This window comes from Chelmon rostratus, chromosome 1 (genome assembly GCF_017976325.1).
Source record: "Chelmon rostratus isolate fCheRos1 chromosome 1, fCheRos1.pri, whole genome shotgun sequence".
Taxonomy (NCBI): Eukaryota; Metazoa; Chordata; class Actinopteri; order Chaetodontiformes; family Chaetodontidae; genus Chelmon; species Chelmon rostratus.
The window spans coordinates 23531968-23554913 of record NC_055658.1 but is presented as its reverse complement, the minus strand read 5'-3'; the positions used below and the strand labels follow the sequence as shown (position 1 = coordinate 23554913).

Here is a 22946-nt window from a genome sequence, read left to right as displayed (position 1 = left end):
TGAGTGCAGCAGTGAAACAATCTTGCAAAGGTCAGAGTCATTTAAAGGACTTCCTGAAAACACAAACACAAAAGCTTCAGGTGAAGTAAGAGAACATAGAGCAGGTTTCAGCTAAAAGAAGCAATTGAAGCACTGCCCCAGGGGCCCTGTGAATTACAGGGTTTGGACAAAGTCTTGAAAGTATGGAAAATGCTTAATTTTAGTCACTAAGTGTTCAATAATTTTAATATACTTTTTGGAAAAATGCTTGTTTTTCATCATAATCTGACGTTTCATCTGCACAATCACTCATGTAAACCAAAAATCTTACCTTGAAAGTGCTTAAATTTTAAGATGCAAAAATCCTGGCCTCTTACTGACACATCAGCGACTTCAGCTGATGGTCCTACTGTTTGTTTTCATAGATTGACATATCACGTATCAGAAACTCTTAAACATCTGGAGAATGTCTGTGGGAACATGTTAATAAGTGCTATCTCGTTTCTTGGCAAACAGATCACGGTGTTTCACATCAGCTCTGAGGAGCACCAGGACATTGACGTAGCCATTCTGAGGGCTTTGCTCCAAGGTTAGTAGATGACTTCTCTTTGAACCTTCTTCCCTCTTCAGCTTCTGTGAGAGAGTAAAAGTCACATAAAATTGATTCAGTCTATTCATATGCTGAAGTTGTTGGCATTTGGAGATGAAGATTTCAAGACTTGGTCATGTTTTCATTCTGATACAGATATGCTTTGAGAAGAGTTCCCCCCTGTGTGCCCTTCTCTTTGTGTTCCCCAGGAGATCATGTTGCTCGCATTCACAGGGCCTCTTTATTCCAACACAGTCAGTTCCCCCAGCTGCATGCCTTACTCCTCTTCATCTCCACAGGCTGGTAGACCAAGAGAAAAAGTTTGACGCTCACCTGAGCAGTTCTCACTTTGTTTCAATTATTCTGTAGAAAAGGAGGAAAAACACCCACTTTATGATTGTTTTAACTCTGTCCCACTGCTGTGTGAACACACGTTCTCCTTTTAAAGTATGGTACAAATGTCTCACCTGAAAGAGGGAGGGGTGTGCCGTACTGAGTGTGTGCTGGCTGTTCACCCTCGTTCCAGTTTATTTAGACAAAAAGCAAGGAATTTGTGAGTGACTGCAGCTGATTGATCGTCTGGAGAAACAATCTCAGATGCTCAAAAGACAAACTGCCCGTGACTGAAAGTGTCCACCCAGGCAAATATTTGCCAGCCGAAGGCGAAGTGTTCTTGGTGAAACAGTAACTCATCCTCAAAAGGACCCTGGGCTACGAAAGCTGTCAAGCCTCTTAAAGAATATTGAGTGCTGCTCCTTCTCTCGTCCATTACGATTCAATTCATTTAGCAGGCTGCATATTAAATGAGAAGTGTGAAGGAGTTACTGGGAATGCCATCAGTGTTGTTTAAAAGCTGAATACATACTCCCTTTCACATGTGGATTTTTAAGCAGACAGCTTGGGTCATTTGGAAGTGCTTTTAGTAATTTGAGTCCAACCAAGTTCTTATTTGACATCCACACAATTAATTCTGTGCACTCTGATTATGATCGCTATATTCAGATGGCTCTTGAAGGACAATAAGGCAGATTACTGTGGAAGAGAGCAGTAGACTGAAGAGGGATTTACTTTGTAGTCTGTATTAGTGTGTAATTGAGTGTATTACTGCCCTGGCCCTGCTCTACTAACCCCCTCTAATCCTGCTTGCTGGCTAACGGGAAATACACAGTTAATAAGGCTTTACGTGCCTGGAAATTCATATGTTTGTGCATGCGTGTGTGTTTACTCACGGCTGTACCTGTGTATTTCAGGCACAAACGCGTCTGCCTTCGATCAGCTGGTCCTGACTCTGGCCTGGGACCGCGTAGACATTGCCAAGAATCATGTGTTTGTGTACGGACAGCAGCTCCTGGTACGTCTGCGTGTTTGTTTGTCCATGTGTGTATGTTTGTGTGTGTGTGTGTGTGTGTGTGTGTGTGTGTGTGTTTTTGGCAAAGCTTCCAGGGATGTGTGCTTAGCTCAGCGTTGGCTCCAAACCTTTAGATTTGCCCAAAATGACCCAAGAATCTCTGCTGACCACAATCTGCATTCTGAAGAGCCAAGGGACTGGACTCAGGCAGGCTGCCAAGAACTGCTTGTCTTGACTGTAACATGAACCCTCTTACAGTTGTCTTCCTAAGCTGCCCTCAGTGCTCATGTTTATTTTAAAACTTAGGGAATCCTGGCTTTTTGCGTGAATGAAAGGATGTATAATATTTATTTCTGTTTCTTGTTTTTTTTTTCTTGTTTTTTTTAATTTGGCCATATTTTGGTCTTCTCCCTCATTGTGTTTGTTTTATAAATAACGATTTGCTTTAAAAATGTCCTTCATAACAGCATGTTATCTTTGTTTGCGTGTATAGGTGAGCTCTCTGGAGCAGGCGATGCTGGATGCCCTTGTGATGGACAGGGTGGACTTTGTCAAGTTGCTCATAGAAAACGGTGTGAGCATGCACCGTTTCCTGACAATCAGTCGGCTGGAGGAGCTCTACAACACGGTAACATTATGAACACGCACCAGCCATTAAGTAAAAATGATGAGCTGTTTGTAAAGAAATAGATATACTGTATAGAGAACTGGTTTTGAGTGTAAAACTTTTTGTATTCTCTTCTGTTGCAGAAACAACCAACCAACAACCCAACTCTCCTCCACCTGGTTAGAGATGTGAAACAGGTAGTCAGTTCACTTCATATTGTTTTTATCAGTTGATGCTAACCAGAGTCTGTTCAGCCTCATTCACCATTTTTTTTCTGCGCCTTCCTGCAGAGTCATCTGCCTCCAAATTACAAGATTACTCTGATTGATGTGGGCCTGGTTATTGAGTACCTGATGGGCGGGACTTACAGGTGCAACTACACCAGGAAACGCTTCCGAATCATTTACAACAATCTCCATGGCAACAGTAGGGTGAGTTGAAACAGTTGCAATTCCTGCAGGGTCTTTGTGGAAATGTGCAAAATGTCTTTCATGGTGTTGATATTTGAAACTGAACTTTATTTGAAGTGGTGCAATGCACTGGAGTTAAAACCTGGCATCTCAAGTGGATGTAATATAAAAAACAGTAACATTTGATTCAATATACTAATAATGTCAGGCCTTCAACTCGTATTGTGAACTGTAATAGAAGTCAGTAGAGGATAAATCAGGTAAATCTGAAAATGTTTTCATGTGCTGCGCAGAGATCGGGGCGCCACACTGCAGGTCCTGGTTCTCATTTGAGGAAAAGCCATGAGTCTTTTAGCATGCAGGCTGACAAGAAGGAGAAGACAAGGCACAACCACTTCATCAAAACTGCACAGCCATACAAACCTAAGGTAAACGCCTGTTGTTCAATAAAAGGAACGAGGCTGCTGAAAACCTCAAGTGGTAGAAATCTGTCTCTGCATTTACGGAGGAACTGCAAAATGGGAAAAATGAAAGTCTCCACCTTCCCTCTCCTCCTAGCTTGAGTCCACCACCGAGCAGAACAAAAAGAGAAGCAAGGAAGAGATCGTTGACATAGACGACCCAGAGACACGGCGGTTCCCCTACCCTTTCAATGAGCTGCTGGTGTGGGCTGTGCTGATGAAGAGGCAGAAAATGTCACTGTTCTTCTGGCAGCATGGAGAGGAGAACATGGCCAAGGCACTGGTGGCTTGTAAGCTTTGCCGATCTATGGGCTACGAGGCCAAGAAGAGCGACGTGGTGGATGACACCTCAGAGGAGCTCAAGGAGTACTCAAAGTAAGTTTGTCTGTGGCTTAGATACATGTCAGCTGGTTGTGAAATTCTAACATTCCTCCATGAAAGCAAAGATATGAACTAAATCCACTGTACTGATGTGTTTCAGTGAGTTTGGGACGTTAGCGGTGGACCTGCTGGAGCAATCGTTCAGGCAGGATGAAACCATGGCCATGAAGCTGCTGACCTACGAGCTGAAGAACTGGAGCAACTCCACCTGCTTGAAGTTGGCCGTGTCCTCCCACCTACGGCCCTTTGTGGCTCATACCTGCACCCAGATGCTGCTGTCAGACATGTGGATGGGACGGCTGAACATGCGCAAGAACTCCTGGTACAAGGTTCATGTTCCATTTAGATTTTATTTTTGGAAGCAAACGAGAAGCTGGGGGAATATAAGTGCTGGAATCCATGCTTTGTCTGTGTACACTTTAATACAAATGCTAAACCCTCCTGGAATGATTGAATAATTACGTTTGCTGGAGCCTTTGCAACAGGCGCAGTGATCCTGGGGGTTTGAACATGGATCTGCTTTCATATCTGATCCCAATCTCAGTTCAGTGCTCACTGAGGTGTTGAAATGCCAGTTAGCTGGATGATTCACGGACACAAGGAATAAACAGTATGTTGTAGGAATGAACTTGTTAATCTCAGGTGACCTCCTGGTGCAAGCATTTCCTGAGATCTAGGTTAAATTCCATTCTGCACTGTAAAAACAGCACTTTGGTTTCAAATTTAAATTAGCGAAATGCCACAAAACTTGGACAGTGTGGTATGCTGTATATGTGCAGCTATCACACAGCACTTGGGGATTCATTACTTTGTGCGTAATTCAAAGGACACCTTCAACAAATAAAGCAGCATCCACCCACATGAGTGTGTATCTGTCTCTAGGTGATTCTGAGTATTTTGGTGCCTCCTGCCATCCTGCTGTTGGAGTACAAATCCAAGGCCGAGATGGCTCACATCCCTCAGAGTCAGGACGACCACCAGATGACCATGGAGGACAGCGAACACAACTTCCAGAACATAGCTGAAGACATCCAAATGGTTACATTTACCACTCTTTTATCCAGTTGTTTTTTTGTTTTGAAGATCTTGTGTCTTCCTAAATTTAAAGCAGTCCAGCAGTCATCACACGAGTTAAAAAGTTCATAAATCATCCATTGTTTATGTGATGTTAAAGGGTTAATGAGCTGTGAACCAGTTGTATGTCTGTTGTGGTAGAAAGTAGAAAGACAGATATTCACAGAAAAAGTGTGTTGATAAATTCTTTTTTGCCATTTTGACCTAAAATTCCTTTTTTTGTGTGTGTTTGTTTTAACTTTTGCAATGTATTTGCTTTCTTTCTTTCGCTCACATTCTCCTCTCTACTCTGCATTCTCCCTCTTTCTCTCATTTTCGCTCCACACTGTGGCCCGCTGTCTAATTTGAGCCATTTTAATCTCTCTGCAGGATGTGTTCAAGGAGGCCAGATCCCACGACCACGTGGAGACCAAGAACGACACGGAGCCGCACATTCACTCCAGGAAGCTGCCCTTAACCAGGAAAATTTATGCCTTCTACCACGCTCCCATTGTCAAGTTCTGGTCCAACACGGTATGGAGATTACAGATGAGAGCACGCACGCATACAGTAGATTAGGTCATATACAACTATCTATTATGTGGTGGTTTATCTGAATAGGACTCTGGATAAAAGGATCTTCAAAGAGAGGATGTTGTCACCCAGGAGCAGTCGCTTAACACAGGCTGTTTTTGTTTTCAACCAACCAGCCATCCTGAAGAGATACAAATATGTTATTAAGATTATTACTTGGAGGGCGTATCCACCGGGAACTTTCCCAGAAATCCAATCGTTAAGGGACTACATTTAGTTGCTCTCTGAACAGTCAGGAACTATTGGGGTGGCTTGCACTGCTAAACATCACTTACTGGTCAAATGCAGTATGGCTAGATTTACAAAATAAGGAAGCACTGGGTGATGTGCACATTTAGTTGTTTTGTTGGGTTCCTGACTGGTTTAAAAAAAGCTACTTAAATAGGAAGGTTTCCCATGAGCTGAGAGCAGGAGTGAACAAGAGAGTAAACTTGATTTCCTGAAACAGCTTTGGAGATTTCAGTCTCCTTTTCCACCTCTGCTTGACCCAATTACATCTGTTCAAAAGTCACAATGAAGACAGAGAGTAACAGGGTGAGTCTGTAGTTGTTTTGTCAGTTGTGAAAATTGCATCTCAAACATTTCAATCCTTTTTCAGTCTAATTTGTCTCATCTTCAAATGTGGCAGAAATGCAAAAAGGAGTGTGGAAAATTACTTTATTACCTGCTGTATTTCCTATTGATCCTTAGTACCTACTACTAAATGTGCTCATTTGTGGTGCTAGGAATAAAGATCATCTTTGCTTGATGCTAAAGGTTCTCCACCAGCATTGTCTGACACAAAGCCCGGCAGACTCTGCCTGTGATCAATAGTCCATTAATGGCACAAAGAGGAGAAGGGGACAAGGTGCAAACTTGTCTTATCAGACACCCACACAGAAGGTAGCGAGGCGCAAAGAGTGAAAACGCAGCTCTGTGAAGCCATGGATTTTAACACCTAATGGGTGGATGGATATTCCCACGGCACCACCCACAGGAAAGCTCAGGGAACACGATGATACAACATTTCCCAATCCACAGCAAACATCTAGTTAAGACTCCAGTTGTTTGTGAGACGTATTTGTTCTAGACCGGGCCTTGGTTGCCATATCCTTTCTAGCACTTTGGCATAGGCTTTCCCTGGCATAGCAGTGTGTTTCCTGTCAAGCTGGTCTATCGTCATGTCCCCTTTTTCTTTACAAAACTAAAGCCACTAGTACTGCGCTCCATTAAACCCTATCAGTGCTCACGAGTAGGAGGGAAATGAGGCCAGTGCTTCACAGTGCACTCCTTCTGGTTGGCTGTTTGGAGAAAATCTGAGATCAATAGCATGAATGTCTGCATACGCATTTAACTTTAGAAGTTAACTTTAACACTCATTTAAGGACCACAGACTTGTTAAGAAAGAGGCAGCGGCTGCAGTTAAAGTTTAATTTAAATACATTTTCTTGTATACACATTTGTACTATCACACGCATGCACAGCATTATCACTCATCTTCTCTCACTTGCTCTTACGTTTATTTACATATAAACACAAGCCTGGGGCTGGTTCTCAGGAGCCTGGGAGTCGACATTGAGGGTTTTATTTGCAAGGACAGGGCTGTTTTTCAGGCTCTTTAAGACTGAGAGGAGCTGATACCATCACTGAAACTGCTGGTCTATGTAATGTAGCCTGTGCATCGGCTTATCTACATCAGTTGTACCTGGTTCAACCCCTACAGCACATCAATGCAGCACTCAACAATGACTTGCCCATCAGATGGGAGTGTTAAGGGCTGATTTTCCAGCAGTTCACACCTCACGTGTCATGGTTCAGCAGTTTTTGAAACAGTGGCCGAATCCAAGTTATATGAAGAACCAGCCAACCTATATGGACATTTTGAAACTTTCCCACAGTCTGCAGGATGGTTGACCACTGCTTTAAACAGATGGGAACTCTTTTGTGTGAACTTCAGACAAGAGTTCATGTACCACTGGGAGACAGTCATGTGGCTTGCACTTGTTTCTCCACAGGAAAAGATAAAAACACAAGAGTTTCCACTTGAACTAAGATACTTTAAGGTGTATTAAGTACCTAAATTAAGTGAGCCTGGGTCAAATCTAAAATTTTGGTCAACAAGAAAAGTAAAAAAGCTTGTGGGAGATAACACATCTCTCACCTTATTTATTTGGGATGTAAATAGTTTTATAGTATTTATGTGTGAAAGCCATTTATCTAAATATTAACTCTATGAGTTAATAAAAAGTATAGTATGGTGTACAGCCATGCTAGGGGCTCTGTGAGGCTGTACTTGAGCACATGCTTTGAGCTAAATGCTAATGTGGTCACAATAACAATGCCAACATGTTGATGTGAGGCAGGTAAAATGTTTCCCATGCTCAACGTCTTGGTGTCGTGTAGCAAATTTCAACCTGATGGTGGCACTGAAGGATCACCAAAGTTTGTTGGATTCATCTTCTGTGGACCATGAATGTCCAAAGGTTGATATTTTAGTCTGTAACAAAGTGGTGGACTGAACAACTGAGCAACATTACCATAAAATTATAATGGCTGATGACAGCGACGAACAGTTCAACATTAGAAACATGAATTATTGCAGCTTTTTATGACGAGCCGGTTAAAAATTCCCATCTCAATTTCTTACATAATCCCCCTCACCCCTCCTTTCTGAGAGCAGACTTTGTCGGGAACTGTGAATTTCACTTGAGACGGAGAAGCTGAAGTCTCTCTTGTCTCACACGCGATCCTCATCCACACAGCTAACCGCCAGCTGAGCTCTGAGGGCTCAGAGGGCTCAGTCAAAATGGCAGTGCTCAGATTCAAAGTGCCGTGATGAGGTTCAGCCCCTTCGGAGGGCCTCATCTAACCTCGTCTCAAAATATTTCAGGGAGAGGAAGCCCCTCTCTGAAACTGTCTGAGTTTAGAGGCTCTCTGTCAACACAAGCCAGTCATCATCTGCGTCCAACATATCCTATATGCTGTAAATCTGCATTGCATCCACATTTATGACACCCACAGGTAGAAAACTTCATGCTTTACTTGATTTGAAGAAGTGTTTTATATCACGTTGTTTATTAGTCTTACTGTTGTGTCTCAGCTCTTCTACCTGGGCTTCTTGATGTTCTACTCCTATGTGGTCCTGGTGAAAATGCCTGAATGGCCTTCTCCTCAGGAGTGGGTGGTGATCCTCTACATATTCACCTCTGCCATTGAGAAAATTCGAGAGGTATGTGGAACAGACTTGATAGCCCCTTTGTAAAAGACACATATTGTCAGGCTCTGTAATTTCATTATTATAATATAATGCCATTAGTTCACAGTTTTCTTCCTCTCTCCACTCTCTCATTTTTTGCAGATGTTTATGTCTGAAGCCGGTAAAATAAGCCAGAAGGTTAAAGTGTGGTTCAGTGACTATTTTAATGTGTCTGACTTTCTGGCCATCATGACCTTCTTTATTGGCTTTGGCCTGAGGTTGGGTGGAGAAAGGGTCTTTGCCCCCGGGAGGACGGTGTATTGTCTAAATATCATCTTCTGGTACGTGCGACTCCTGGACATCCTGGCTGTCAACCAGCAAGCTGGACCGTATGTGATGATGATCGCAAAAATGGTGAGTTCTTGTGAGTGTGACACTCCGCTGCATAATGGAGAGCAAGCAGATGTCTTTGTACACAGTCTAAATGGCTTTTCCAGCCACGCATGCTCTCACATTTACAGAGAAAATAAAATTGATTTCAATTCCGCTTTATAGTCTTCACATGGGGGAGACATAAGGAAACAGGAATAATATGTTAGCATTTAATGCTCCACCACTTTGTTGATGTAACCGAAATTGTAATATGTCAAGAACATGTCGCATAGACTAAAAAAACACAATGAAAATGTCTATTACTGATCATTGTATGGTGCATTAGGCCATGGCAGTGTTGCAGTCAACTTTAAAATAGCTGGCATCACTTGTTTTGTAGCTCTTTAGTTAATAGTCTGAGCATACTTTAAGAGTTGTTGCTGTGTTTTTTTTGCATACACAACTTGCTCATTTTAATATTGATGTTTTTATTAAATCAATTTGAATGTTCGCGTTTAAACAGCGTTAATCATCTACACGATGTTACCAGGTATTGTAACCTACTATATTATCCTGAGCAGCCCCATCAGTTTTAGAACAGACCAGTCCTGCTATTATTTTTTCCACTGACTCCACCTCATAGTTGTAATCAAGTATTTATATTTGAGAGATAGCCTTCCTTCAACTGAATATTGGATGAAATGAAGTTAAGATCATGTGAGAAAGTAATTTGATCATTTTTGAGATACACTTAATAGCTTTCTTGCAGAGTTATGATAAATATGAAGCTAGAACCAGCAGACGATGAGCTTATTTTAGCATCGCCTTTCCTAGCTTAGATTAGCTTATGTTAGCATTAAGCCTGGAAGAGGGGGAAGTCTGGCTCTTTCCGAAGCTTAAAAAAAATCCATCACTTCTAAATTTTACTAAGTAACAACACACATACGCACATAAAGTGCAAAAATGATGAGTTGTGGTTTTTACAGGAGTAGCTGTTTCCCCTGTTTTCGTCTAGTATGCTAACGTAAGCTAACCGGCTGTTAGCTGTAGCTTTGGATCCAATTCTCAGCAAGACAGCAAATAAGTGTGTTTCCCACAGTATCAAACTCCACCTTTAAGTGAAACTAGATTTAATTAGAAGATTTCGATCATGTACACCTTCATAGCTGTGAAGTAGTTATAAACCTATGAACATTACTGCGTCTGCTCTGGGGATTTCAATACAGACATTTTTTACAGCTCCAATCAACAATTGATTTGAAAGGAGCAGCAGCAGACCCAATCAAAGAACAGAGGAACGTTTACCTTGTTTTTGTTTTTCCGTTATTTAACGAACTGTTGTATAAAAAGTGAAGGGGCCTAATTAAGTTTTTTTTCTTAGCAAAATTTGTGAGTTAGTGCTGATTTTGGATCCCCAGAGTAGACGTGTGCACTAAAGAAACTCGGTGGAATGTTCTTTATAATTCAATTATTATTTCAATTAGTGATAATACCTTCAGTATGCATTTCTTTCAGGTGGCCAACATGTTTTATATTGTGGTAATAATGGCGATAGTCCTGCTGAGCTATGGCGTACCCAGGAAAGCTATTCTGTACCCAGGAGAGGAGCCCAGCTGGACGCTGGCCAAAGACGTGGTCTTCCAGCCGTACTGGATGATGTACGGGGAAGTGTATGCCTATGAAATCGACGGTAAGGACGATGAGGATGGTAGGGGAGACTATGAGGGTAAGAGCATTTTTACTCATAGCTTGTTACCACAGCATGAAAGCTGATTGTCACTCCAAACAAGCACTGGAAATCAAACCCACGATGGCCTAATCATTGCTCCCCCTCACGGCCTCTTTCCCACAACATAGTTAGATAGATAGATAGATAGATACATACATACATACATACACACATACACACATACACACATACATTATTCATCTCCAAAGACAAATTTACAGAACATGGTTACAACATGGTTCATACAGAGAAGCATCCAAAAGCTGCTCTCTTTGAGGAGGTCATGGCCTTTTGCTTCACCACAGCATGGACTGCCTCGACTCAACTGAAAATGGTTACAGATAAAAATCAACCATTGAGTGATCGTCACTTGAGTCGGGGACATTTGAAGCTGAGGTGGAACAAAACCCCTGTCTGCGCCGCATAACCTGAGAAGGCATCCCAACATTTCACGCACCATTGAAATTTATCACGTGGTTTCTCAGTGTCTTATGACCTTGAACAAACTCTCAAAAGATTCCTCTGAAAAAAAAAAAAATTATTTAATATATCATTAATGTACAGGGATGATGCTACCTACAGCACAGTTTAGCTATTTGTTTAGTTACAAATCACAGTAAACACATAAAATAAATCTCAAAACAAGTTTTTGTAATGAAACAGTTCATGTTTCATTACGGTTTAAAGGCAGTACTCTTTGTAATGCATTCATATGAGGTAGAATCAGATTTGGTACTAACACAGGACAGGAAGTTAATTACAGATTGTGCCCAGGAGGAAGACCTCGGTGTGTTGAGGGCACATATCTTAAGGATATTTCGATGTATGTGCATGCATATCATAAAAGGCTCCTCTTCTTCACAGTGTGTGCCAATAACAGTGAAGTAAAGCACCTGTGTGCGGCAGGAGTGTGGCTGACTCCTCTCCTACAAGCAGTCTACCTCTTTGTACAGTATATACTAATGGTCAACCTCCTCATCGCCTTCTTCAAGTGAGTGCGCAACATTTCACTGCTAAATCCAGCTGTGCCTGCAGAATAATGTAGGCACTCACTGGCCACAGCATCATCATCCTCAGTGTCATTTCTGTACTCTGTTTTCCAGCAATGTGTATCTGCAAGTGAAGTCCATTTCTAATCTGGTGTGGAAGTACCAGCGCTACCACTTTATTATGGCCTACCATGAGAAGCCTGTCCTCCCACCCCCCTTCATCCTCCTCTGCCATATCTACTCCCTCTTCTGTATGTGTAGAAAGAGGAAGAAGGAGAATACCTACGGACCAAGTACGACCACACTACTGTCAGAAACCTCGTGCCTCCTACAATCCATTCATAAATATTTTACAAAAACAAACGTCAGGGATTTAAATGTTTTATGGGTACAAAACAAAACGATATGAGAAAGAGTTGCTGCTTAATTGGGTGAGATAAGGAAAATCAATTAGCAAGTCAACAAGTGTTTCTTTCTTTCAGAGCTGTTTCTCACAGAGGAAGACCAAAAGAAGCTTCATGATTTTGAGGAGCAGTGTGTGGAGACATACTTTCATGAAAAGGATGATCAGTTTCACTCGGGGAGTGAGGAGCGCATACGTCTTACCTCAGAAAGGTGGGACTGTTCTCGTTTTTATAGGTGCCCTGCGGAGAAACAAACATTTGGTCACAGTCAGTCTTTTAAATGCAGCATTGTTTAGAGCCGTGTTAAGGAACTAGTAGTCTTCCTCTCCCCTGTGTTTGTAGCACGTTGCTGCTCCATAGCGCTACTGAGGTCAGAAACTCCACATGGCACCTTTTTAATGGCATTTTGCAACACTTAAAAAAAGTAAACATTCCAAAAGATGCAGCATTTAAAATGAAAAGAAATTAGTAAGATAAAGAGATGCATTTTCAAAGGAGTCAGTGAGTATGGGACTCATTTTTTTAGAGACCAAATTAGTCCATTTTCATTTTAACAATATAATATTCACATTTTCATTTAACATTAACAATAGTAGGCAACAACAAGCTGACTTGTGGTTAACTGAAGCTACTGTTTGTCATTTCCAGGGTTGAAACCATGTGTATGCAGCTGAAAGAGGTTGGAAACAAGGTCAACTTTATAAAACGCTCTTTGCACACACTGGACTCCCAAATCGGCCACCTGCAGGACCTCTCAGCACTGACTGTGGACACTCTGAAGACCCTCACTGCTCAGAGGGCTTCAGAGGCCAGCAAGGTTCACAATCAGATTACCCGGGAGCTCAGCCTGTCTAAGAACGTGGTCCCCAGCATCGCCCCTGTGGCAACAGACGCTGGCCCCCACTCCAAATCGTCCGTGATAGGAAAACGCAGTGTGGGGGCCTACTTCGGCTCGTCTTTTCCCCAGGCAGGAGCCAACATGGCAGATTCTCTTTTTGGATTTGGTGTAGAGGGAGGAGCTGGGGCAGAAAGTAACCGGAGAGTTGGGCCCAACCCTGAAATAGAACTGGGGCTGGATCCCAGCCTGAACCCAGCATTGAGTCCAGAGAGGAGGGGGTTGTTTGGGCTCGGGCACCTTGCTGCAGAGGCTGGCTCCTCGGGCAGTGCCGGCTCCAGTGCCTTTGTCCAAAGTGCTGTGGCCATTTCCCCTCCGGAGCTGCGTCTCCGCGGCCACTCTCTCACCCAGAGTAAGCTGACCCGTCCACAAGAGCCGGGCCTTTCCGACTCCCCATCCAGCCTGCCCAACGTGCCCTCTCCCGGGGCTCAGTTCCACATCAGCAGCACCCCTTCCCAGCCCAGTGGCTCCAGCCACCCAGAACTCGCCCTAGCTAGGCTTTACCAGCAGCCCCTCCAGCCAGACAGCACCACTGTCGAGTTTGGGGCGTTTGTGGGTAAGTATGAGACTGAGAGTGAGTCTGGTGTTGATGAGGAGATAAAAGTGGAGCATGAAAACAATGTTTGTGTGTATCCCACTGTTGTCATTGTCTCTAAGACTTCGGGCTCTGCTCGGCCTGCTTGCTTGCCTGCTTGCGCTGCAAAGCCTGAGAATGTAGAAGGATTAGGACAGGGGGAGAGGGAGGTGAGTTGGGGGTATGTGAACGAGGCGTTCTGCGATGACGATGGCAGCTCAGGCTCTCTGAGTAGACAAGCTATAGACACTGAAGTCCCACTGGCTCCAGAAGCAGAATCATCACCGGGTGACAGCCTGTCAGGTACTGCTCATCCCCCTGCCGTGGCCCCCAGGAGACCCGGCAGACGAAGGCGCAGGGAATGGAATATGTCGGGACCTGCCCCTTCAGTATCCTGCTATGAGGATCAAAGTGGGTCAGAACTCACACTTGACATGAGGAACACGGCAAGAGAGCCGAACACAACGAGAGGTTTGAGTTTCCAAGCTTAAGTTAAAGGCTGCGTCTGCCGGGTGCTGGTGCCTGTCCATCTCCAGATCAGGATCCCTGTAGACCTTTAGCGGGTGCCTTTCCTTTTCTGTCTCTGCTCTATGTGAACCTTCTTCTCTGACTTGTTTACTCTCTGGTCCTGGGTGGTTCTGAGGTTTTCATGATGTGACTGCAGCATGAATGATTGGTTGACTGGTTGAGGTTTTCAGCATGATCTGTAATTGATGAAAAATTGGTTTTGCAGGTGAAGTTGGGGGGAAGAAGAATCACATGTTTGAACTGTGATTATATTTACACATATCCATACATGCACATACAGTGTACGTACTGCATATGCATATACACAGCGATTGCTTTAGATTTCACAATGGGAGCAGTAAACAAATCTCTGTCAAATACTTCTGGAAAATCGTTCTTTCTTGTTGTTTTTGTGGGATATTGTTATAGGATGCAAATGTGAATTACGAGGAAAAAAAGAACATACATTTATTGTATTTATTCTGAGTATATGACAGAGTGATAGGGTAGTTTAAATAATGTGGACTGACAGTATTTTGTTGGTTTCAGGACACAAAGACAGTGTGGACCTCCAGCACTCCGCACCCAAAGAGACCTCCACCCCCAGCGGACAGCAAAGCCCAGCCACACAGACCAGATCGCAGGTGTGTGTGTGTGTTTGTGCGTGTGTGTGTGCGCGCCTGCATATGTGTGTGTGCGTGATCAACCAAATACTTGTTTCGTCGTATGAGAAAAGTTTCTGTCATATTATCATGTGACAGTCAAAATGTGACACATGTAAATTAACCACAGGGTTTCTCCAAGGAAACTGATTAGCAGAGGTCGTAATACAAACTTCAACTTCATGCAGACTCTGTTTGCTAAACTAGTACTCTAACTAGTGATTCTCAGACTAGCTTTAGCCTGGTGTCTGACCGGTAGTGACTCAGCCAGTTCCTTTCTTCACACATCAGCAGCTGACTGTGATTTTATTGGGCTTTTAGTCTCTGCTTTTCCCAACTTGTGGTTTTCTTTTTCCCAACATTGTGACTTTGATTTATGACTGTGAACCAACGATGTGAATGATCGATCCATCACCTGTTGAGCCGAACCGGATTCTGGTGCATCTCATCTCGTAATTAGTGTAGTTCACAGGTTAATTTCGCTTTCTCTGACGTTTAATAAGCTGGCCGTTATGTTTCATACGCATGTAATAATTTGCTCTGACCTTAGTGTAGGTGCTCTTTATTTCAGGTGCACCTGAACTCTGAACCCTGAACCATGACGTTGTGTGTTTTATGTTTGTTGCTTTTACCATCTTGTCTATTGCAGCCATACTTTATGATTCAGCCTGGCACGATGAAACTTTAGGAAATATAGTGTTCAGTTTATCAGTGTTTCAGAATAATGTTTACCTCCTCCCACTTTTTGTCTCATTGCTTGTCCTGATCTGTTTCTGGGGCCACAGGCTCAGCCTGAAAGTCACGGTCACATCAGAGCAGTCAACTCCTACGCTGGCTTCACGGAGTTTGACAGAAACCCGGCTTTTCTCCATCCTGACTCCAGTAAGCCCACAAGTTTAACACAAATTGTACCAAACAGCCCAAAAACCGGCAGCGCTATTCTTACATTTTCACTGATAACACATTATGGTTGTCAATTGTTAATTGTGTTCTGTAGCTCTGACGAAGAAGGACAGGAGCAGAGTGTCAGCTGAAGACATCCTCATCCACGAGGACCCCAGGACTGCAGTGCTGGTAAGACTCATGTCTATGTGCGTACTTTCAGCACAAAGCAAAGAAAACAAAACACAATTCTGTAGCTCGTCGTCATTTAACCACTTCTCGTTTCTCTACCAGGAAAGAGTACAGGTCAAATCAGCCCAAGCCACCAGCCTGTAAGTGTCCTCTCACTGGCCAGCATGATGTACACACACACACACACACACACACACACACACACACACCCAGAAACAAACTAATGTCTCTGTGTTCTCTCTCTTCTCCCTCTCAGACGACCCCCTGGGGAAGATACACTCAGTGGTAAGATGTGTAGTTTTACTGCAGCTCCCCCATCCATGGGGTTTAGGCTTGGGTCAGACTCTGTTCTGGCTGGATCAGCTGGTCCAGCAGCATTTACACGGACGATGTTATCATAGTGACATTTGACTTTTTCTCTTACTTTGCCCCCAAAGCTTCAAGTGTGTTATACAATCCATCCTGTAACAGGCATAAAAAGTCTTTTTTTTCTCCAGCATTTGTTATCTTTTAGTCATTTTAGAAAACTTGAACTTTGTGATTGATTATGTGATTTCAGGACACACAGTGTGAACTCTGCTGTACAATACATGTATGTTCACTCATGTTTGAGCATGAAAGCATCACTATTCTTTTTTTTCTTCTGTGGTTACAGCCGCGGTTTCTCTCTACACGCCACGGCACACCCACCTGGGAGCCAGAAAGGACTGTGAGTAAAACACAGCGACTGAGCAAACAGCGCAACCGGCTCAGTGACATTTATTATTTTCATAGCAGGACTGCCTCACTTACAGCTGATTAGTCCGTCAGCCGGTTAAATGATCAAGAGAAAATTGATCAGCAACTATTTTGAGAATGAATTGGATAGTTGGCTGTTTCACACATAGTTCTGGAACAATTCCGGCTCGTGCCCTTTCATGCATACCAAGGCGGCAAGGTGCAGCAGATGGCGGTAATGCAACACTTTTGGATTCCCATCACAATAAAATTGAGCAGAAGTCGAAGCTGGGTCAAGGCCAGAAGCACATATGCAGAGTGAAAGACGTTGAGGTGGGAAATCGGCGGTACAAATTTCCATGTATATTGATCCCTGCACCCATTCACACGTGACCCCATGCGGGAAATGTTCCTGAGCATTTCCGGGATAGACATGCATGTGTGATAGTAGCTTCAGTGAACCAGGCAACCTCACTTCTAATATTTTGCATTGTTTAATGACAGGAAGACCAATAAAAGGATGATAATAAAAGACGGGCCTGGTTAAATGATATTTGCAGAGATACGATGGGTTTATTTTACCTGAGTGCCAGATAGAGAGAGAGAGATCAGTGTATGAGAAGTAAGGCGTTGACTTTCTACAACTGATGTCCTGAACTTCAGTACTTGACTCTTGTACAGAATTCTGTGATTTGATCGGTCTATCTGGGGCCATCATTATTTACCCCAAGGCAACATTCAGTGCCCCCCACCCCATTTTCACTATTAGCAACAGAAATTACTTACAGGGACTCAAACTGTCTGAGCTGTGTTTGTGCCTCTGTTGTTATGAAGTAGTACACAGGTATCTGTTGGTGGATGGTGATGGTGCTGATGGATGCTGCAGTAGCTCAGGGTATTTTGTTGCATTAATATGCCCAAATGATTGTCTAATTGGGCATTTTCTTTTCCTATGCTGTTGCCTGCTGCCTGTAACACCCGCAGTTCCCGGGCTGGGGATTAATAAAGTCCTATTTTAGCTTAATGATTACCACTGGCATGTTTGTTAAATGTCATCAACTTGGTTTTGCTAAAAGCTTAACAGTTGTCCTCTTTCTCTCTTCAGCTATTGGCTCTCCTTTCAAGCCCATGGAAAGCTACCAGTACTCAGGTGAGACATGGAGAATAAGTTGCATTAAAATGTTTTCATTTAGATTATTTTGCTTTCCAAAATCTGTCGTAGTTTTTTTTGTTATAATGAAATATTGCTTTCAATGTTTATTTTCTGTTCACTCTTCTTCTGAACTTGTCTTAACCTGTTTGTGTGTTTTATATTTGTGTGTGTTTGTGTGCATGGACTTTTCCCCCTGTAGCTGTGGAGCGCAACAACTTGATGAGGCTGTCCCAGAGTATCCCCTTCACCCCCGTGCCCCCCAGAGGTAGGTGTGGATCACGGTGCATTCCCAGACATGTCCGGTCAGGTGAAACCACTGCCGACGGTTCTAAGAAACAACAGCAGGCAGTTGGAGAATGGGGAAGTATGGAGCCAGATAAGAGATGCGGTTTCTACGTTGTTTTTGTCCTCCCACACCTGCAGCTGTTTACTCCACAGTCGCATCCAATCTATTAATGAGCAAAGAATAGGTGCTGTGTTTGTATTGTTTTGTAGAATTAGTGTGGCTTCACAGTTCGTGTGCATCTCCCTGCTGAAGAGGAACTACTGGCTTTCATCATTTTCATGTTACAGTTTTGAGTGGCAGTGGTGTTGTCACAGTTTGTTGTTGTCGTTACTGTGAATGTCTTGAAGTGTAAATGCTTGTGAGTCATGCGATCCAGGGAGTTTCTGGGCATTTCATCATGGTGCTGTTAGGTGATTACACTGTGTGCTCTCAAACAGTGCATCATCCGGTGCGTTTCAGAAACAGGCAGCAACACGGCACCAGTTATCATCCTCAAACACCATGAAGCAACGTTTTAGCTATTATCAATTAATCCCGTAGACTCCTGTTGGAAAACGCTTCCGGGCCGACCACAGCCTGCAGCTTTTTGTTGCCTTCAGTTGATTGTTTTGTTTAATCGGTCTTGAACAATGTTCAAGAACTCATAAAAATGACATTAATCAGCTGTTGTATGTGAGCTGGGTTTGGTCTCTTCCTTCCGTGTTTGATGTTTGTGTTCCCTGCCTGCTGTGTCTTCTTTCTAATTAAACTGTAACTAGTGTGCCATCTTGGCCAGGTGTCTACACTTCAATTTCCAGGGACTTCCTGGTTAAATAAAAATAAATGAATAAACAGATAAGAATCTGCACTGCATTACAAAGCCAAAGAGCAGTGACTACACTGAGTGAAGTGAGTGAGAGAAAATAGGGTTTGAAGTTTTAAGGCTCGCAGCTAAACTGTGTAACAGATGTATGCTGTTAAATCTTTCCTGCCTTTTTGGCTGGTTGAGCATCTTTGTCATAGACGTTACGTAAAACCTAATTAAACATTTAGATACTGCATGATTGGACCATCTTTGAACCAATGAGTACTACTGAGACAGCAACAGGAATGATACAAAGCCAGCAACATCAAACCAACGCTGCGTTTATCAGTGTGTGTAACCTCCCCCTCCCTTCTGTGCTCCTTCAGGAGAGCCAGTGACTGTGTACCGGCTGGAGGAGAGCTCCCCCAACACTATCAACAACAGCATGTCCTCCTGGGCCCAGCGGGGCCTCTGTGCCAAAATAGAGTTTCTCAGCAAGGAGGAGATGGGCGGAGGACTGAGACGTGCCCTCAAGGTGCTCTGCACTTGGTCAGAGTACGACATCCTGAAACCAGGTCACCTGTATATAGTCAAATCCTTCCTTCCCGAGGTGGTCCAAACCTGGCAGAGCATCTACAAGGAGGACACTGTGCTGCACCTTTGTCTCAGGGTAGGGAGCACAGTCACATCCGCTGTACACCTCACTCGCTGTGGATTTAGTAAGATAAAGTTTGCAGGATGTGTTGCTCTGTTTGAGCTCTTTTCTCTGCAGCTATTTGGAGGTTTAATGTCCTGAATAACCTGTATCTGACTCACTCAAGTTATCAGGTCCTTGCTTTTTGCTATAAAGACATATTAGTGTAGGCAACAGTAATTACCATAAACATACGTAAACCTAGAAAACTGTGCTACGACAGAAACCTTTCAACCACAAAACTGCTAAAGCGTCTTATTTGTGGCCTGTATTCAAGTATAATTTCAGTGTTCACAGTGCGCACTTTCTTGTTCACAACCCTCACACCTACACTAACGAGTGTCCACTGCATTATTAAAATATGAGTCACTAATGTGAGGCCTTTAGTGTCAAGTCTAAGTGCTGTTTTCCTGTGTCGTTCCAGGAAATTCAACAACAACGAGCTGCTCAGAAGCTGACATTTGCCTTCAACCAAATCAGGCCGAAGACTATTCCTTATTCACCGAGGTCAGCACGCACACAGTGTCTGCAGACACAGAAATCCCAATCACACAACACTGGACCTTGAAATGGCCTCATTTTCATATCTTTTTTTTTTTTTGTGTGTGTGTGTGTGTTTAAATCATCGTGGTTTGACATTGCTATTGTTCTTTGTGCTAAGCAAACTGATAGCTGGCTGCAGCCTTATATCAAACTTCTAATTAATATTTCATCATTCTAAATGCATGATGGGTAAAGTCACTTTAGATGCAGTTTTTAAAGTCAGAATTCTTTCGTCATAATCAAAAAAAATCAGTTAACAGATGAGAATTTTGTTGGATTTCTATTTGCAAGCATGTCCTTTCCTGTGGGTCAGTGCCCTGAAACCTGAGTCCTGTGTGTGCTCAGGTTTCTGGAGGTGTTTCTGCTCTACTGTCACTCAGCCGGACAGTGGTTTGCTATAGAAGAGTGCATCACAGGGGAGTTCAGGAAGTTCAACAACAACAACGGAGACGAGATCGTCCCTACCAGCCTCCTGGAGGAAACCATGCTGGCCTTCAGCCACTGGACCTATGAGTACACCCGCGGAGAGCTGCTGGTGCTCGACCTGCAGGGTAAAAAGTCACAGCCTGCTTACATGTCGCCACACTGAAGCCCTTAAAATGCAGTCAAGTTATTTATAGGAGAAGTTTTCTGTTTAAATGGCACTTACTCACATGAATCAGTCCTGAGACTGCAAAACAAATGAGCTTGTTGTTCTTACAAATGAGTTTTAATGAGTGGCCTTTCTCCATTGACTTCCTGTGCACTTAGCATAGTTAAACCGATGTTTTATAGTTGATGTCATGATGATGAAGCCTGTGTGCGTGTGTGTGTGTAGGTGTTGGGGAGATTCTGACAGATCCGTCAGTCATTAAGAGTGGTGAGAAGGGGTAAGTCTTTTACCTTTGATTCATTGTTTTAGCTTCTTGTGTCACACTATTGTAAAGCTGAGACAATTCACTGATGAGCTAACTAATCAGCAGCAACTATTGAGATAATCAATCACAGAAATCTTTTTTTATGCAAAAATATAATATTCCCTAGTTCCAGATTCTCACTTTCATCAGAATCAGAAGAAGTTTCCTTTTTTACCCCTTGTGTGATCATAAACTGTATTTGTTTGGTTTTGGAAGCTACTTATGAAGTAGTCACAGGCATGTTTCATGATTTTCTGACACTCACTGTAAACTATACATGTATATTGTAGACCAAATGATTCAGCGAAAAAAGAAAAAAAAATTAAAAAGCTTGTTTTTTCTAGTAATTTTACTAAACAATCACTATTTCACTCTCGCAGATCCTATGATATGATATTTGGACCTGCCAACCTGGGGGATGATGCCATCAGGAACTTCAGAGCAAAACACCACTGCAACTCCTGCTGTCGGAAGCTCAAACTTCCTGGTGAGGAATATTACCCGTTTACCTGCTTACCTGATTCCTTTACTAGATTACATTACAAATGTGCTCAAAATCCTCAGGCTTCAAGGCACCAGATTCTCTCCAGCTGTGTTTCAAGATGTACAATAATACTCTGCGTTGATTGCTAATCATGTCTGATATAGTTTTGCTAAAATTCTTAAGTGACATCTGCTTGTCCCTTATTTTAAGTCCATATAGTTTGTTTCAAAACTACTGAACACAGATGTCTCTTCACTGTAAAGTCCATCCGTAGTCAGTGTGCTGTGGACGTTTAAGTTCCACATCACTCTTGTGTTATTTGCGTACTGGGCCATGATTGGTCCAGTGAGGTTGTGATGTCACTTGCAGAGAAACATTCCCTCTTTCGCAGATTAATATGAAGATATGAAATATTCTAGTCTGATGCAGCATGTTGACTCGTTTGTTGTTTGTCAGATCTAAAGCGGAACGACTACACACCAGACAAGGTGACCTTCCCACAAGAAGACCCTCCCAACCCGGGGGGCAGCGTCAAAGAGTCCCGCCAATCAATGAGACTGATGCTGTGATTGGCTTAAACCGCTCAAGAGAGGGAGTGAATGATCACAAAGCGACACTGTTCTGATCGTTTTTTTTAGTCAAAGCCAAGGAGCAGAGAGGCACGCCCAATCAACTGGAAGAATCACACCTGTGTTTCCATGGAAACCAGTGCATGCAGACTGAGTTATGTTTGTGTCGGTCCCGCCAAAATGCTGTGTCGAACACAATTCAACCATCTTTTTGTTTGTTTTTTAGTACATAAATGAGGAAAAAAAAAAAGGTTTTAAACATATTTTGTCTATATACAAAATACATATATATGAGAACTGGATATATGGACAGGTACAGTATCATTGCAGAGGGTTTATTATTTATTATGAAGTTTGAGAAGTTGCCTTGTTTTAAGAAAAAAAAAGAACAAATCTAAGTGCATTGTACATCTGTTACAGCAGCTTCTGAGAGGAAGGACAGCCTGCTGGGATTCAATCACTGCAACACTGCAGTTTGCCACCAGAGCATTTTTATAAATGTAGAAAAACTTGTATCACAACTTTTTGTCTCTTAGCTAATGAAAAGATATACATGAATTTGAAAATCTTGTAAAATATGGGCAGATTGCAATGCAACTTTTACAGAACAATGTATGTAATTTTATTGTATTGAAAGTGTGTCCACTAAAATATTGTTGATAGTTTTTATTGTCACAAAGGTACTATTGCTATATCTTTGTCATCAACTATTGTATGAGCAAATCACAATCTAGTGTATCTTATAGATACTGTTATCTGGCATGAGCTGAACAGATTAAAATATTTTATTCAGGGGAGCTGGCAAACGTAAGGGTGTTACTGTATACATTTTGTACTGGATATCATTTTAAACAAATAAAATGTTAAAAAGCTTTAGCAACATCACTCACGTTGTAAGAGAATGACTGTTTGAGTGCACGTGCTCCTCAGATTAACATCTCAATACTTCACATATTTCTCCCTGCAGCTGTTCAGTTGTGGCCTGTGAAGAAGATACAGTCACTCATGTCTGAAAGG

The 22946-nt window shown here is 42.7% G+C and overlaps 1 protein-coding gene across 2 annotated transcripts in view; it reads left to right on the top strand.

The window, feature by feature from the left end:
* The window catches only part of trpm7 (transient receptor potential cation channel, subfamily M, member 7), a 40004-nt gene extending 17199 nt beyond the window's left edge, over positions 1 to 22805 (top strand). The window contains exons 10-40 of one of the 2 annotated variants that reach the window (XM_041942662.1): positions 496 to 568; positions 1819 to 1919; positions 2410 to 2544; positions 2667 to 2720; positions 2814 to 2954; positions 3227 to 3361; positions 3492 to 3769; positions 3876 to 4104; positions 4658 to 4813; positions 5219 to 5362; positions 8502 to 8630; positions 8760 to 9011; positions 10485 to 10659; positions 11563 to 11689; positions 11802 to 11980; positions 12170 to 12302; positions 12740 to 13542; positions 14617 to 14711; positions 15515 to 15611; positions 15727 to 15803; positions 15906 to 15943; positions 16060 to 16088; positions 16459 to 16512; positions 17626 to 17670; positions 17873 to 17938; positions 19130 to 19413; positions 19862 to 19944; positions 20326 to 20531; positions 20798 to 20849; positions 21257 to 21363; positions 21817 to 22805. In XM_041942662.1, coding sequence (XP_041798596.1) covers positions 496 to 568; positions 1819 to 1919; positions 2410 to 2544; positions 2667 to 2720; positions 2814 to 2954; positions 3227 to 3361; positions 3492 to 3769; positions 3876 to 4104; positions 4658 to 4813; positions 5219 to 5362; positions 8502 to 8630; positions 8760 to 9011; positions 10485 to 10659; positions 11563 to 11689; positions 11802 to 11980; positions 12170 to 12302; positions 12740 to 13542; positions 14617 to 14711; positions 15515 to 15611; positions 15727 to 15803; positions 15906 to 15943; positions 16060 to 16088; positions 16459 to 16512; positions 17626 to 17670; positions 17873 to 17938; positions 19130 to 19413; positions 19862 to 19944; positions 20326 to 20531; positions 20798 to 20849; positions 21257 to 21363; positions 21817 to 21929 — 4590 coding nt within the window. In that variant the 3' untranslated portion in view covers positions 21930 to 22805. Of the gene's footprint in view, positions 1 to 495; positions 569 to 1818; positions 1920 to 2409; positions 2545 to 2666; positions 2721 to 2813; positions 2955 to 3226; positions 3362 to 3491; positions 3770 to 3875; positions 4105 to 4657; positions 4814 to 5218; positions 5363 to 8501; positions 8631 to 8759; positions 9012 to 10484; positions 10660 to 11562; positions 11690 to 11801; positions 11981 to 12169; positions 12303 to 12739; positions 13543 to 14616; positions 14712 to 15514; positions 15612 to 15726; positions 15804 to 15905; positions 15944 to 16059; positions 16089 to 16458; positions 16513 to 17625; positions 17671 to 17872; positions 17939 to 19129; positions 19414 to 19861; positions 19945 to 20325; positions 20532 to 20797; positions 20850 to 21256; positions 21364 to 21816 lie in introns of those variants that run through there. The other variant, XM_041942671.1, reaches the window with a different exon arrangement.
* The last annotated feature ends 141 nt before the right edge of the window (positions 22806 to 22946 follow it).